Genomic DNA, 18,246 nt, shown 5'->3' on the forward strand with positions numbered 1-18,246 from the left:
AAATTCAGAATTGAAAAAATGGATGAAAAATGACGTCCAAGAGCAATGAAATAAAAACATCTCGGCTGGCCAGTGTAGTGGTTATTTTCCACAAACTTGTCATGATGAATTTTTTTTATGCATAACAAAATATAGCAAATAATACCAGATTACAAAGCAAAATATTTCTCAAGAAATTTTCTGCAAAAAGGTTGAGTACAGTATGGATAATGAGTTCATGGTTTGACTTGGCAAGATGCGGCACTGACATGGAAAAAGTGTTCAATCTATTTATGCTGTAAGATTAAGCTACGTCTACACTACTTCTGTACAAAACTTCAAGATGGCTGATGTCATCATTGAGACTACTTGCCTGATAAGAGATATTTCAATGAGCTGATGATTTAATTAAAAGTAAACACACAAAGTGTAAAATTAATATACTTTAATATCAACTGACAGAAAAATATCCCTTCTGTCAATATGATATATGCCAAAACAAACACTAGAACACTGATAGCTTTGCATTACTCAAGGACATCTTGATAGTGATTCTTAAACTGTCATTCCTACACATTTCAATAACAATTCTTAAACTGTCACTCATAGATATTTTCATAACCATTTTTAAACTGTCATTCATTGACACTTTGGTAGTGATTCTTAAAACATTCATTCTGGGACACTTTGACAGCCATTCTTAAACTGTCATTCCTAAGACACTTTGACAGATCTAGACAATGGCTTATATATTTGTGTGTGAAATGTATGATATGAAAACTATAAACATTCAAAGCATATCAAAAACTGTTGACAACTAATCAGATCAAGGGTTTCTAAATTGCTGAAACTAGTTGATGTCTTCAATAAAGTGATTTACAGATGTGGTATATTTGTTGAATTATTTCTCCCAGTCCTAATGAATAACTAATGAGCTATGTATCGAAACAATGTAATTTTGTGGGTGGTTCAGATAGGCTAATAAAAAGAATCTCTTATCACCTTTTCAAAATATCTTCAATATCAAAAAAGATCTTATCACTGAAATAAATAAATCATTATTTAACTAGTACCTTTGCTTGGTTTTGTTCGTTAAAATTTGTCATTTGTGAAAAAGTAATTTTAAGTAACACTGTGAAATAAGGAAAGCCTTTGGAGTTATAATGGTTGGTAGAATTAGCCAGATATGGGCTAGATAGTATCAAAAACTGTAGAATCAGCCAGATATGGGCTAGATAGTATCAAAAACTGTATTTCAACAATACTCTGAAAACTTTTTTGAAACATAGGTATGTCTGATGGACAAACTGCTGGTGACAAACCACCTAGCTGCTGTAAAAATGTGATGAGACCCCCTAGCCAGTCCGGGTAATTGAAACCCTTGGCTATTGATTTGTTTTTAATACCCTTGGTCTATTTCACAACTTGAACCACACTTACCTGCAAATTGACTCTGACTTCTGCCAAAAAAATTTGGTGCCTCCAGATATGTAGACCACATTGTGAAAGTCTGCTAGACTTCTCTTAATGAAGTTAATCTGAAAAAAGGACGCATTCTCAGTGATCAAAATTACTAACATATCATTCAAATCACGTACCAAGTAGTAATGTGAATGATTCCTAACATATTGTGCTAATTTGAAAAGAATCTCTGAATGCATGATTTCATACACCAATTTTCACTCCTTCATTATGTCTATCTTTTCTGTCTAGCTATAGTTCTACAAATATTGTCTGGAATTCTGCAGTGTGTTGATCACACAAATTCATTCCACACAAGTAACACATTCCTATATACAAGTAATAGTGAAGTCATTTTCACACACTGAACAAGAGAGAATGTTTCTTGTCTTTTGAAGCAAAAAATTTTTGTCATTGTTTTTGAGAAGTAGTTCATTTCTTTTACTGTAAAGTTTGTTAGTTCATCTTTCAACCATGGATCTGATATTGACCATGAACACACACTTATTATAATTTTATCAGAAACTATTAAAAATCTTCCCACAGATATTCATCATTAATGCTCCCTGCTTGACTAGATATTTTAGTGCAAATTTATTGACATGGTTTCAGCCTTATATTTACTTCACTGCTGTAACAGATGACAATGATTATATCATGTCTGCAAATGTAACATTTGCAGACATAATCAGTATCTATAGTACATTCTGTATGTCAAATTTACTAATATTCACTGTCAGATCTCAGACCAATATTGTTCTGAAAACTATTGGGGCAGGATATGTCAATTTTATGGTGCCTATTAATGTTATGACAATGATAAAGGGTGGTTGAAGAGGGAAGGATATCAAGTATTTTTTACAGTTTTAAGACACCACGGTAAGAGCTACCACCCCTCCTCTTAGTGTTAGATGCCAGGTGGATTAGTATTCATAATATGCAGATTACATTAATCAGCATTGTTGGGTATTTTGTTTTTTATTAATAATATTTCATTTCTCGTCTTTTCCTCCACTCACTTTGTCTCTAAGTTTTCATCTTTTTCAGTTTCACATCAAGATGGAATCAATCTTGCTTGCAAAGTTGTTTTTCATGGCTCATATCTCATCATTTTCGCAGAAACTTTTCACACTAAAATTTCCTTAAACCTCACTGTTTGCTGGTGAAGTTGAATGTTTATTGAGCAGAAAAGAGGTTGAAGAGAACCATTAGCTACCAATAATCTTACAAAGTTCTTATGAAATTACTGAGAAATTCCAACAAGTACTGCTTCTGATCCACAGCACTGCATTTTTATCCTCTTTTGATTGTGATAACAAGGCAATACAACAGACTTACATGAACAGTCATTTTAGCTTCATTGATTTCATCAAAACAGCTTTCTCTAGCCTTTGGATCTAAAGCCCTCTTAACCCTGCAACGCAGAGAATCTGTATAGCCATCTCGTCTTGTGTCCTCAAAGGTACGTGTTCCTATCAACATACTCATCCAACCAGGCATTTCAAAGTCTTCATATTTGAGTGGCACTACACGTTTCCGATGTTCACAGTAAAACACCTGCAGGTATGACACAAGTGTGAAGCAAGAACTTGATTAATACAACATACACTTGCAATAGGTAATCCACTCTATGGTGCTACCACTTAAAATGAAATTCGTATTTCAAAATTACTTTCATTGTACATTGTATTATTCGTGTTGTTGTTCGGATGATTGAACAGAAAGTCATCAAGGACTGATCAGTCCATCACAAACAAAGGAATGACATTTCACACACATAAGATTTTATGATCTCTGACAGTGATCTTCCTCTTCCCTCACATCACATTGTTTCAAAACTTCACTGTTCTCTGAGACACATTGTAATGACATGCCACTCCTGCTCTATCACACCGTGTGCATGTTTCCATTGATGAAGAAATGTTTTGCTGATGCATATTCAGATATCTTAATATTTTACAAAAACCTTAAGCACTACAGGGCTACACTGCTTTTTTTCAGGGCATCTACACTTTCAGTCCCCTGACGCCAAGTTTAAAACCAGGGCTCCCGCTACCTATTCGCCAATTCGCCAATGCGAAAGAAAGTTAAAAATGGCTACAAAAATTCCTGTTTGGCTAATGTAGTGGCTGTTGAATTCTTACACCTCCTCACAGAAAACTACACCTAAAATGTTGTGAGATGTCGAAACACTTTACCCTCCTTCCTACAAAGTTGCAATGTATTGAAACACTTTACTCTCCTTTCTACAAAGTTACAATTTCCCTGGTACGTAAAACAAACACTGTTGCTGTTCGATACTACGTAGTCCATGAATACACTGAGGCCTGCTTTGCCTCTGTGAGTCCTGGGTCATCCTTAAGTCTATCAAAAGTTATACCTACTTTGCTGTATCAAAATTTGGCCTGCAACTACTCAGTTTGATAGTAAAACCATTATTTCAAAGGAAACTTTCACAAACGGAGTCATAATAAAAGGAAAAGGAGAAAAACTGAGGTTATCTGAAAGGTCAAGTCTAGGTCATCTCATCATGTGATGTCATGCATGAAGACCCCCTAATTACGCAATTATGGTTCACAAGAAACTACATAGGGTGGTCCAATAGGTGAAAGGTAATTTTGCTGCCTTCCAAATTAAATGGCATTTTGTTGCCTTCCAATTTAAATGGCATTCAGCTTGATTGACTCCCATTCAGCCTACTTTCAAACTGCTATAACTTATACAAGAAATTATGTGATTCTGAATGATTTTAATATTTTATAGATTCCACCAGTTTTAATGATCTAGAAGTGAACATCACCGGACATTTCTTGATGATATCAAAATATCAAATGGAAATATATCTGGGCTAAAATGTTATAATCATTAAAACAATGAATGCCCTCAAACAGTGAGTAATTTAAATGAACATATATCGTTGTGTCTTGTTTTACAAGAGTTTTGTTTGGCCCAGCCCTTTTTGTCTCAAGAAAACTACTTATACTCAAGATGCTATTTCAGCCTGCTTGATCACAACTATGACATACACATAAAATCGGGGCCTTAAATACCACAATAATCGTATCTACACTGCCATAAATGCTGTCTTCTGCATGGAAAATTGTTTTACTTGTGTGGCTCAAACATTTAGGTTATGGAAGACTGCATAAATTTGCCACATGAGAAGCCTGTAACTTATCACAAGCTATCATACTGTGAATACTAACTGAATGTGGCAGAAATATTCAATCTGTACCACTTGTAATATACACCTAACATTGCTACCAGATTTTTAGAATTCAATTGCTATCTAATTTTATTTCTGGTGTTTAAAGTTTACCACCAAAAATGAAAAAGGATTTCTATCCCTGAAATGTCATAAAAACACAGATTATAAATGCAAAAACTAAACACATATTTCTTTAATGTAAAAACCATCATGAACATCATACAAAACATCTTGATTTGTAAAATTAGGGACTCCTGAATGACGAGAAAGCTGTTGCCACACTTGAGATCATAAACTGGCTAAAAGTTACTCAAAATGGCTAAAAGATTTTTGATTTGGCTAATGACTTGGCTAATCGTTTTGGTGACTTAGGGGAGCCCTGAAAACCCCCTATGGTACTTGTCCTGTAAACCAGGCAGCATTTTCATTTCTACAAACATAAGTACCGGTAATCTGCAATGAATGTTTTATTTGCTATCAATGAATGATCAAAGCGATAAGTTGGAATGTCCCTTGACATGATATCAAAGATTTCTGATGCTTTTCCAAAAGTCTGCAAATGTCAAACCTCTTCAGAGGAAGTCTTTCACACTCTAAGTACAGTAAGGCACCCACAACCCCCACCCACCTTGTCTAATGACACTCCGTATTCAACAGTAATTTGTTTAATTTATGGTCTGAGACAGAATCTGCTGATTAATGGAGTTAGAAACCTTGTGTGTGATTTACAAGGCTAACTGTTGAACTACAAAGATCTATTAATAGTTGCAAGTTTGACATGAAAGTATATTTCAATATGACAGCAGGCACCATTATAATTTGAAGTTATTTTATGATTTTGGGGGGAATTTGCATCTCATTCTCTTTAAGCAATGACACAAACGGTAAAAATATGTCTCCTTTCTGTATTGAAGATGAACTGCAGGAAATTGGGGCATAAACAAGTTCTGTAGCTTGGCGACCACATTTCGAACATCTTGCAAAGACTAACTAAACATCACATGCAGGTGGATACCGGTAGTTGGGTCGGCAACATATTGAGACAAATATTGCCACAAGCACTCCTATAATGGAAGCATTACTGTCAAATCTTGAGTCTGATAAGAGTTAAAAGAATAGATTTTTATCTACCATGGATGTAGATGAAAAAATTGATCTTCTACTTCCTGTCTGATAACACATACAGACAGATTATTATCTGTAATTGCTCTAGGAATACATCGACAATAGAGGGCGCTCTACTTATATGACTGTTTGCATACAATGCTTGCTATATATAGTAAACCTCATCGAGGGTTCATCAGAGTTGTTATGGGAACAAACTACTGACAAGATTTTCTGCCATTTTAACTGCCTCTACGGAAAACCAGAATGCCGTTCAGTAAAATAAATTTAAAACACATCCACTAACAGTATTTACTGTACTTTGATGAAGGAAATATTGCCTGCAGTAACAGACGCAAGTTATCAAAATGTGAGATTAAAACTTAATGGGCATTTGCAAAGTCTTGTCAGAACGCAGCTGATTCTTCCGTCTCTCAGTGAATACATTCTGTTGACTATCTACCTAACTTCCTGTGATGATACTCGGTAGGATGTTACAAAGTTTCAATCATTTTAATTTACTGACCTGTTGCTGGCAAGTTTTAGATTCTGCAAATGCTTTGGAAAGCACAAAGACAACAACACCAGCCTCATCCGCTTTCTCTTGAAATATACTTCTCTCATCGGATGCGTTAAAGCTGTCATTGGAAGAGTGAGACAGCTGAGATAGACTGGGACCTGGGTCAATACACACAAGACATGCAATAAGTATAGATAATCTGATTATAATACATGGGGAAGAAGAAGAAGATTATATCAATATGAACTTCACATTGACCTCTTTCTCCCAGGTGGTTACAGTTAACATTTGTCACACTAAATTTAGTTGAATGCATATTCAATTGTAATCAGTATCAAAAATAAAACAATCTCCCAAAAATTCTGCTCTATGCCCGTAAAGTTTGAATTTGGATGTTTATTTTTGAAGAATCAAAATTACACAAGTTATTGGCAGCTTTTCTGAATTTTTTACATTTTTTGAGATGTTATGGGGTCAAATCAGATTTTCCACAAAATTCAAGGAGGTTGTAAAAAGGATAAATGTTGATTTTGGTTGATGTTCAAGTTTCATGATTAAAATATGACCTTCACAATTCAAAACCCTATGTGTCAGTGAATATATCAGATCTAGATTCAGTAATCCAAATATATTGCAATATCAAAAACGTCAATTTTAAGTCAAGGTAGGAAGAAGAAAGCTGCAGTTTCTTTAGGGTGACTGAGGTCATTTTACATTTTGTAATCAAAGTAATGATGTTGATGATGAAAGATCTCCATGTGTGTTTCATGTAACTCTTTTCAACACTATTTTAAAGGCAGTGATATTTGTGTTGGTAAGCTGGTCAAAATCAAGAAAGTGCCTGGTTATTACATCAATATACCAAGGCAGTCGTCATAGGGAACAGGGTTACTAAAATCATCTTCAAAAGTTCAGTGTCTTTGGCAAAAAGACTGATGGGGCCCGTATGATTTTAATTAACAGTTCATTATGACATGTCTAACTGTGTCAGTGAAAATCTCAAAACAACTACTTATGATTGAAATTCATCTGCAAAGACACTGATACTACTATAGAATTTGAATGAAATGTCACAACCTGAGTAATCGTCACTGGCACTTCGTGGGAGAGCTTCAAATTTAAATGATCTCTCAACTTCCATCTCATTACAGTCCAACATACTGGTGGAGCACCATACTTCATAGCCATCTGTCTCAAACATTATCTTCAATTTCAATGCCTGCAGAAAGGAATAGAATTGATACAGGATGAGAATCATCCAGCAAATATGCAGGGATTATACATTGAATAGATAGTCCACAACAACAGCGATGGATTTCTTAACACTGGATGTTAAAGATAAGGGAACATAGGATCTGTACTGGGAACCAGTAGAAAGGAAAGCATGAAATATCAACTACTTACATAGTCTTTCTGAGCTGGATGAAGACTTATCACAACCAGTGGTTTTCCTTCTCTGTCTTGCTGGATGGATGCTAATTCATTGGCACCTTCTGGAAGACTTGCTGCATAACTCTTCAACATAGATTGCTGTCACAAAATTCAACATTTATATGTTCTAATTGTTTAATAAAACATTTAATATATGGAATGGTACATTTACAGTATTGTAAAATATTGAGCAAAAGCATTGCACATCATGATAACAACTCATTTCTTTGCGCTCACTCTGCACATCTGATGCTGATATGTCTGGCTTCACTGACATTTAGCGCTGTTGCTCTACAGTACACTTGACAAATAAATAGCTCTGTACACAAATAACATTTGAACAAGAATAACAACTTCCTATCTCAGACTGAGAACTTGTGATATAGTATAACCAGTTACGCACAATAAAAAATTATTTCCAATCACAAAATCTAATATAAAACATTCGACCTTCTCACTCAGTCCTCTCAAACTACATAATTATAATGTAATGCATGCTATCTTTTAACCAAGTCCAGTCAAATTACACATTATGTAACACACCCTACCTTTCGACTGAGTCCCTTCAATGGTCCATAGAATTTCAGTTTTCTTGCTTCTGCCTTGCAGAATTCACCGATGGCTTTTGCAACTCTTTGAACATAGAGTGGTTCCCAGTATTTGATGTCAGTTGCTGTCTGTCCATCCCCTCTATCTTCAGCTGGTTAACAGAGAAGATTGAGTTCATAGGTCATTCACTGTCTCTATGTTTACATAATTTTAAATCTCAGGCTGATGTGAAGAATCAGAGCTCTTTTACTTTTTGATACAGAATCTCAACAACATAAACAAAACTTCAAATTTAATATCAGTGGAAATTTGAAAACTGTCCAGCTCTGACTTTTTAGGGTAATCCTGTAAAACCAAACGGCTACAGAGATTTTCTTCTCAAGATTAATAAAAATCACTTTATTTTAACTACATTCTCTGAACAACAAGCATAGCAAAAAGTATCTTTCTACATTGCATTGCAGGACTTTTTAGGAGATGAACTCCCCTGTTTGGGAAATGCAACCGAAAATGCTGTTACAGTTATTTTCCTATATTACATGCAACAGCCTGAAATCGCAGCAGTTCTATGGATCGAGCACTGTGAGTTGTGCAGTGGTATGTAATATTCACATCACACACCAGTAACATACAAAAATGTGTAAATTAATTTGTTGTCAAAAAAGTCTGAACTTAGCATTCCATGTTAACGTGACAATGCATAAACTTGATGAAAATGAAATGCATGAAATCTGATATGAAACGTACAGTTTTCCAATACGTTTTCAATAGCAGAACAACAACCTGTTGACGGAAAAATATGAAAAGAACTGAACAAGAACAAAAGTTCAACAAACAAACAAACAAATGTCTCATTAAGATGAATTGCATGACAATTCCCTAACTTCTAACTTCATTGAGTTTACCCATTTCACCGGCAGATTTTGGAGGATCATAAATGTTTGCATGAGGACGGGAGGACCTAACATCAGGTTGAAATAGGTGAGATATCCAGTTTAAAGGTATCTTTAATTTGACAAACCTTGCTTGATTTCATCTCTAGTCTTCCAACGGACATACTGAGTCGTAGCAAACTGGATTGCAAGGCAGGGAGGAGGCCATCTTTGTAGAAAACTTACTGGTATGATTAGCTTGCCAAGAACATCAGCAAGTTTAACCTTCATGAGAGAGACAAAGACAATCAATATCTAACATTTTGGTTCACATAAACTCACTTTCAATATACTTGCCAATAGATCACAATAGCAAATCTACAAACCTTTAAGTACATCACTTTGGCACATCATCTAGGTTTGCCTTGCACTCTTCTCCAGTTGTACAATATCAACTCATTAGAATGAATTATTACCATTTTATTCAAGACTGTATCATCATCAAAATAATTAATGTGCCTAATAACTATCACAGTAACATTGTTAGAAATTATCACAAATGGAAAAATTTAGCATTTGATAACTTGATACATTAGGGCGATTTTAGGTGTAATTTGACTTACCTCTCTGTTAGTCCACTGAGTGTTTCCATAGCCTGGTGTTACCAATGGGACAAAGACTTCACAATTACTAACTGCATAATTCAATGCATCCTGCCAGTCAGCTCCACATGTAATCTCATGTACATCCTGTATTCAAAGGTAGAAGAACATCAAAGTTTAAATTTGATGTGGCACACATTGCCATAGCTTTTTATTTTACTTTCTCATGAGACCCACATTTGTAACAACTATTAAGCATTTTGACCATTTACCTCTATTGTTGGTTATTCAGCAACATACATTACCAGACTTTATATTTGGCAGTATTCAAAATGTTAAATCCTGTGCACCATGTTTCTCTATTCACAGGCCTACATCCTGGTCCCACCATATCAAACAACAGAGTAGGGGTAAAGAGAAAATGTTCAATCACTTTTCAGCAAATTTTGAACAATTATTGATAACTCCTTTGCGCACTGTTCTACTGTAAACTTCTATGTGACGTTACAGATCATCAGGGTCAAAGTTCAAACAGTACAGGATGGCGATACCAGAGCTGTACTACCTGAGATCAAAGTATGAAAAATTATCAAATTGTCTACTTTAACAAACTGTTTATGGCTTTAACTGCAAACAATTTTTTTCATTGTAGCAAAATTGCTTTAAGGTAGTATGCGCCTCGAAAGTGAAAGACTTAAACTTTTGCTCAAACTTTCCTAAATGAAACTTTCAACCATTCTCTTACTAAATCTACAATAAAAATAAGGGGTCACCGTGCAAAGTTTGGATCTAGCGAAACAAATTACTCAACATTTTGTAACATTTGAAATTCAAAATGGCCGCCATCCCTATGTTAACTCTATGGGGTAAAAATAAAATTTTGGATTTTCGAAAAACTAAGACGGTGAAAGTTTTTCTTTTTTCAAGAGCTTTAATATGAGCCCCCATCAGTGGTAGATCAGAAAAGAATTGTAGAAATTTGAGAGTCAGACTCTCTGTCCCCAAGGCGCGTTCTATCTTAATTTCAAACAATTACTTTCATTCTAGAGAAACGATGCTGCAGCATTCTTTCACATTTATGAACAGAAGAAATCTACTCAAAACTGACTGGTTCACTTGAGTAGCACTGACTGCTATGGTAAGCTTTTCATTGAAAAGAGAAAGTATGCAAATGTTGGTTATTAAAACAAATATGTTTCTGTTGCACATGTGTTAACACTACAGATCATCTTTGGATCCCCTGTTACATGGTTTCTAGTTTTTAGCAAAAACGTTGGTACCAAAAAAGAACTGCATAACTTCAAAAAAGTTTTATACAAACTTTTTAGCAACTATTGGTTTTTTCATGTGAATGATACAGCTCAGACAAAATTTGAATGTCGATCTGTAGTGCTGTTTAAATATACCAATAGGAATAAAGAAAGATATCACATGATATGTATACTTACAAGATAGACACTAAACTGTAAATTTTCTAAAGCAGATTTCAGAGCCAGAGCATGGTGGGCAGCTTCCTGTCTGACATAACTTATCAACATCTGTTTAGCAACTTGTGGAGTTTTCAGCACTGGTAGGTCTACAGTTTTAGCACCTGCAGAGTCCGTTTCACAGGTGTCTTGAAATTTGACAATTTTTGAAGGTGATTGCCCAGTAGAATGGACAAGAGAGCTAGACCTAAGGAGATTGAAAAGGAACTCTTTGTAAGCCTTACAATAAGGCCAAAAAAAGAAAAAGAAATGTTTCTGGTCAGCGCGCGCGTCACTTGAACAACAGCGCGTCACCCTTTTTTTCTGTTTGTGGCCGGCGGCCGTGGCTGACACCAAACCAAAATGGCTGAAGAAAAAAAGAGAAAATTCTTTGGGGGCATGATCAGTGACTGCATGAACAGTATATATGTGACTATATTGATAAAACTATAAAACTGACCCTCCTCCCTCCCTTGAGGGAAAAAAAAATAAAAATAAAAAAAAATAAAATGCGCGTCGCCGCACCATTTTTTAAAGAAAGACCTGACCAGAAACATTTCTTTTTTTTTTTTGGCCTAATGAAGTAAAATTTAACTCCTTCAAGAGAAGACGCTTCTGTCATAATAAATGATCGTATCCCCAATATAGACAAATGGTACAAAGTTTACTGTTAAAGTTTCTCACTGGAAAACATGTTTGTTTTGTTTCCTTCACATGCGTTCCTAGTACTGCTAGTCATCATAAAACATTACCTTGGTATCTACAAATTACATTTTGCATAAAGGTTTCATATCACCTTTCATTACCTTCAATAACTACTCTGATGAGTAAAAGAGATCATGTTAATGGTATGGAATGTGAATGCTTTAGACATCAACAAACTATAACAATATATCTGACTGGTAGAATGTTCTAACAAACATTAAATTTTTATGCTTCAGTAAGATGGAGCACAATGGATGAAGCATATCGTCTTTACTTCAAATCAGAAATTTTGTACTGATATATTGACATCAAATTAACGCAAGGTTTGCCTGGCAGTCATATTAGTTTTGGAAAGAGAAAAACTAACAAGCATCAGTAAGTCAGTGTCTTATGCTTCATACATGTGAAGTTTGACAGAATCTATTCAAGGACATAAAAGGACAAGCTTTGAATGGACAGCTGACAGAAAAATAAGTGACAATGTCACTGGTTGCTCCCATATAGTTATCAAAACAAGCTAAAATCAAGCTAAAAGATTTTTTTATCACAAATAGAAACAATTCCCCATAAAATAAAATTATGCAAATTTCACCAGAATTTGATCATATCTTACTGACGTCACCCGTAAAAACCTCTAAACTAAGTTTCAACTCAATCGGACGTGTGGTTTTCAGAGTTAAAAAAAATTTTGATCAAAAATGAAAAAAAAATAGCCAAAAATGCAAATATGCAAATTTCACCACGATTTGCCCAGATTTGGGAAAGGTCACTCCTATACACTTCCATACCAAGTTTCAAATCAATCAGACTTGTGGTTTCAGAGAAGAAGATTTTTTGACCAAAAATAGGAGAAAATTACAAAAAAATTCATGAAAATAGCAAGTCTAAGATACTGACCCAAGATGTGCACAATCATTTCAGGTCAGCTCAAAGTACTTACATGCTAATTTTTCATCTAATCTGCTCAGTGGCTTTTGAGATTTTCAATAAAATGTAAACTTGTAAACATATATACATATGGCTATGGGAGCTAACAAGCGACCCAATGGTTGACAGAGCTCTGCTGTGTTATGTAGAGAGCAACGTTTTGTGACATATGTATTGATGAAGAAGGTTGAGATCTTTGATAGCTCATTTCAGGATGGCCTGACCTAAAATGGCAAAATTAGCTGCAAAATACAAAATTGATGATTTCATCATAATTATGTATAAAAAGTATACCAAATATCAAAGCTATCACATGAGTAACTTTTGAGAAACAAATATTTTGACCAAAACGGCAAAAACTGACCCAAAAATACAAAAATTGAAGATTTCATCAAATTTCACTATATCACACTAAGAGAACCCCCAGGAACCTGTATACCAAATATCAAAGGCATCAGACAAGTAGTTTTTGAGAAACACATTTTTTGACCAAAAATGGCGAAAATTGCACCAAAAATACAAAATTGCAGATTTCATCATATATTCTGTATATCATATTTAGTTTATCTGTAGGAACCTGTATACCAAATATCAAAGCTGTCAGACGAGCGGTTTTGATGAAATAAATTTTTGACCAAAAATGACAAAAAAATTCCTTAAATATACAGATTTGCTTATTTCATCACAATTTGAACAAATCCAACTTGGGCTATCCCTAGGGACCTGTATACCAAATATCAAAGCTGTCAGACGAGCGGTTTTGATGAAATAAATTTTTGACCAAAAATGACAACAAAATTCCTTAAAAATACAGATTTGCTTATTTCATCACAATTTGAACAAATCCAAGTTGGGTTATCCCTAGGGACCTGTATACCAAATATCAAAGCTGTCAGACAAGCGGTTTTGATGAAATAAATTTTTGACCAAAAATGACAAAAAAATTCCTTAAAAATACAGATTTGCATATTTCATCACAATTTGAACAAATCCAAGTTGGGTTATCCCTAGGAACCTGTATACCAAATATCAAAGCTGTCAGACAAGCGGTTTTGATGAAATAAATTTTTGACCAAAAATGACAAAAAAATTCCTTAAAAATACAGATTTGCATATTTCATCACAATTTGAACAAATCCAAGTTGGGTTATCCCTAGGGACCTGTATATTAAATATCAAAGCTGTCTGACCAGTGGTTATGAAGAAGAGGATTTTTTACCAAAAACGCCTTTTTTGGCACTAATTTGCATATTTTTGGCAATGACAACTTCATTGTGAACAAAATCTCATCTGCAGCCCATCATCCATGTACACACCAAATATCAAGATGAAATGTGCAGCGGTTTTGGAGTTTTTGATGTTGACGGACAGACATACAGACATACAGACATACAGACATACAGACATACATACATACAGACATTTTCCTAGCCTATAAGAATAGCTTCCATTGCCATATATACATATGGCTATGGGAGCTAACAAGTGAAACCCAATTATGATCCAATCCAAGATTTCATTGTGTGGAGACTAAGTATGGAAGGCCATTGATATTTTAATTTGTCATTTGCATGACATCTAGTGACCTTACATCCTGGTAATATTGAATTGATTTTTGATAGTTCAGATGAATATCAAGTCAGTTCACAATAGCAGACTGTGAAATCAAATGAAGAACAATGACATCAGTGGAAATGCCAGTATGTTTGATGGCTCAGACAAGTATCAATTCAATCCATAATGGGTATAATAGCATCTATGATTGCGGACTTTGAAAATCAAATGAGGCATAATGACACCAATGGAAATGCCAGGATGTTTGATGGCTCAGATGAGTATGAAATTCAGTCCACACCCAGTATTATAGTAATTTTAACAACTGCACATATTGAAATTAAATGAGACACCCTGACACCAATGAAAACCCACAGATATAGACCACTCTGGGCTTACACCAATGGCTAAATGGTATAATATGAAAAATAAGAATACATGAAAATTCAGAAACACTTTGTAGCATTCATATTTTCATGGAAAGTATCAAGATCTCTGGATAATTTTTATAGAACAAATTAACTGAATAACGATAAATGGCAGAAATCAGTGGGCTTCAAAAAGTTTCTACTTTCACAACTTTTAAAAATTAAAATGCACAAACCAACATTACCTTTTGAATTTCTTTGTACTGGTAGGTGGTGATAATGATGTTGGAGATGGGACAATATCACTAATAGGAACTGTATCATCATCAGAAGGAATTCTATCTCTGATCTGGACGTTAACAATGGCACCATTCTGGATATCTAGTACTCTCAATTGACTTTCCTGGTCAATGCTTAGAGGCCACATATTACGATCAAGGAAGACAAAGCTGGAATCGTGTAAAGATGGAGAACTATTTGCAATCTGTAACAAAAAACAAATTATCAAAAGTGTTAGTTGCTGCATTCAATCTACCATAGAACAGACACATGATGTTGTATGATAAATTTTAACACAGCCCTCTTATTCCCTGGCATCCAAATCAAACTTCAAGGCTCTCAGAGTTGGAGCAAACAGCAAATTATATGTTATAAAAATCACAGCCAAATCCTTTCACTAAACTTTAATGGCTCTTTAACCCTTTCACAACCATGGTTTGGTCTCAACCCATGTTATCAACAATGAGTGAGGACCTGTTTACAGGGAATTCCCTTTGGGCAAACAGGTTACATATGGAGATGACACAATGCAGCCCTTTCTACCCATTCTTTGCACATTGATCTGACAATCCCAAATGAAAACACTGGGGATGTTAAATATTGTGAAAGCCAGGGTAGGTTTGAGATTCACATCAGAAAATCTACAACTCTGAAATCTTATTCTATCATAAAAGCTGATGTAGAAATATGGAATTTCTGATGAGATTCTTAATTTGATATCTGCACCAACCTGTGTGAGGACAGCTTCTCTGAGTTGTGTAACAGTGCACGTATTTTGGATAAATACAAATCCTATTGAAGAGCCATCAGTTGTACAAATACCAATTCTTGGCTTATCTGAAAATTAAACAAAGGAACAAGGAGGTGGAAGACCTGATGAACACATGAGTATTAATGTTGTGAGAGAAAATGGAATGACAATCAAACATTATGATAATTATATATGTAAAGTTAACATTTAGAAACAGGACAGTCAACTGTTTAAGGCTGCAATGTAGCTATCCTATCACTATATGTACAACTCAATTAAAGATTAAATCCAAAACCTACCATACTTTGTAACAATTCTGACTACACTGTCAGAATCAACTATCTGATAAACACATAAGGAAGATTCTTGATTGTGTTTCACCGGCCATCTGCAAGTGATAAAATGTAATATATGCAGCTATCATTGCTTGATTAATGTGGCTGTCAGCATTTCCCATGTGCAGTAACATATTTTAAAAATTGTGATTCTCTTTGGTCATAAATCTGATGAAATATTCAGAAGAGCTATATCCACCATCGTTGATATTGTTTTACTTACTTCACCAATAAAGTGCTCACTTTAACTTATCTGTCACAGCAAAACAAGCTACGATACTTGTCTTGAAATATGAATATGAACAATTTCTCAGTAATAATATACTGTTATAAAATGATAAGGCAGATCTCAAATTTACAACTGTACAGAGAATTGTTCAACAAACCAAGCAGCTTGATTACCTGACTCAAATTTTAAATGGTTTTGCATTCTGTATTTTTATATCATTTTTCATAATATGTGATATTTCTTTCTTCAAACAACTACATATGTACAACAAACACCTTGACTAAACTGAAAACTTTAATAAGGATCCTTGTCAAACTTTGATGGATAAATTACAGACAGAAATTATAAAGTGTACCATGTTAACATTTGCAGAGTACAACTTTCAGTAAACCTACTAGGATATGTCACATGACTACGTTTTCATAAAAAGTGGATTTTGCGAGTTTAAAGGTGAGTTCTGAAGTTAGCATCATCTCTATATAATTACAATAGGAAATATAATTTCTCCATTTATTTTATGAAACAAAACATTTCCGAATGAGAAACTATTAATTTTAGAAATGTAGTCAATGAAGTTTTACACTGATATCACTGATCAAATATTTACAAATGAAAATTATGTACCATTTCATTCTTGCTATATTTTGCCTCGAAATGAGCAAAACAGAAGAGAAAAAAATTCAATTTTTCATCAAACTTAAAGCAGAAAATGGGAGCCAGAAGTTGCAAGTATATGCAAATGTACAGTTGCTGATGAATCGTAGAGTTCTTCAATTTCTATACAATACATGGTAAATAAATAATACACAAACTTAATAATTTGTAATTCAAGTCACAACAGTATCAGAAATCAATTGACCAGGTGTAAAATGATAACCGGTGGCTGTTATTATAACTCAAGTCCATACCATATAGACTGAATGAAGCACAAACCTACTGGGCTGCAAACCAAATGAATAAAGCATTTAGTTACTGTAAAAACATAATTTTTTCCAGTGGGATTGAATTTCACTATTTTTGCTAATCAGATCCACTAAATTAAATATCAGAGAAAATGTTAAATAAAGATACATTATATAATTTTACTGGCAAATCAGCAGGGCATAGGCCCTGCCGATTTTGAGAAGATTTAAAGCATTATTTTTCTGAATTTTCAGTGACCTTTGACCTGCCCTATACCTACACAGCTAAGCTATGGAAATGGCTTGGCCTATGTGGGAGTCAGAGAGAGCTGGTGTCTACTGAACAATGATCAGTGGGGGGACCAAATTGCACACCTGAATTTTTGGAGGCCCATTGACCTTTGACTTTGGCATCTTCATCTTCACCGCACCTCATAATGCAAATGTCTAATTCAGGGCTTGTTAATCGAGCTACAGGTTTGATTTTTGCTATACAAGGGTATTAGTTGGGAACAGGTTTTTGACAAAACATCATCTCCATCCACTTCCTGTACCTAATTACTTATGCACATAATTCTGGGCTAGCCAATAGAGCTAGAGGTCTGATTTTTGGTATGTATGTATAACTTTGGTACAAAATTTTTTTGACAAAATGTGACCTGACCGTGATGACCTTTGACCTGAAATACACATATAGGTCCATAACTCAGTAACCACAAGTGCTACACCCTGCATATTTGGTATGGTGGGAGACCTTATGACGCCACATCCTCTACCTCATTAATTATGCACATATCTAATTCTGAGTTAGTCAACAGAGCTGGAGGTCTGAGTTTCTGTACACAGGGATAACTATGGGAGGAATTTTTTTTACAAAATGTTAGGTGACAAGGATGACCTTTGGCCTCGATTTCACAAATATACCCATAGCTCATCAGATATGTGCATATCTATTTCTCTTACTGCCCAAATGCACCGAGATGTCTCGAAACCCAGTCACTGCT

The 18,246-nt window shown here is 34.7% G+C and overlaps 1 protein-coding gene across 4 annotated transcripts in view; it reads right to left on the reverse strand.

Annotated features, from left to right (window-relative positions):
• The window catches only part of LOC139120742 (uncharacterized), a 40,860-nt gene that overhangs the window by 21,215 nt on the left and 1,399 nt on the right, over positions 1-18,246 (reverse strand). For all 4 annotated transcript variants that reach the window (XR_011549140.1, XM_070685286.1, XM_070685288.1 and 1 more), the window contains exons 3-14: positions 16,076-16,164; positions 15,756-15,862; positions 14,992-15,230; positions 11,175-11,400; positions 9,748-9,873; positions 9,274-9,409; positions 8,252-8,403; positions 7,677-7,802; positions 7,350-7,491; positions 6,279-6,430; positions 2,779-2,997; positions 1,420-1,517 (exon numbers count right to left, since the gene is read on the reverse strand). Coding sequence is in view for 3 of the 4 variants with exons in the window: in XM_070685286.1 (XP_070541387.1) it covers positions 1,420-1,517; positions 2,779-2,997; positions 6,279-6,430; positions 7,350-7,491; positions 7,677-7,802; positions 8,252-8,403; positions 9,274-9,409; positions 9,748-9,873; positions 11,175-11,400; positions 14,992-15,230; positions 15,756-15,862; positions 16,076-16,164 (1,812 nt within the window). In the remaining variant the exon portion in view is untranslated. The remainder of the gene's footprint in view (positions 1-1,419; positions 1,518-2,778; positions 2,998-6,278; positions 6,431-7,349; positions 7,492-7,676; positions 7,803-8,251; positions 8,404-9,273; positions 9,410-9,747; positions 9,874-11,174; positions 11,401-14,991; positions 15,231-15,755; positions 15,863-16,075; positions 16,165-18,246) is intronic.

The sequence above is a fragment of the Ptychodera flava genome, chromosome 20, assembly GCF_041260155.1.
Source record: "Ptychodera flava strain L36383 chromosome 20, AS_Pfla_20210202, whole genome shotgun sequence".
Classification (NCBI taxonomy): Eukaryota; Metazoa; Hemichordata; class Enteropneusta; family Ptychoderidae; genus Ptychodera; species Ptychodera flava.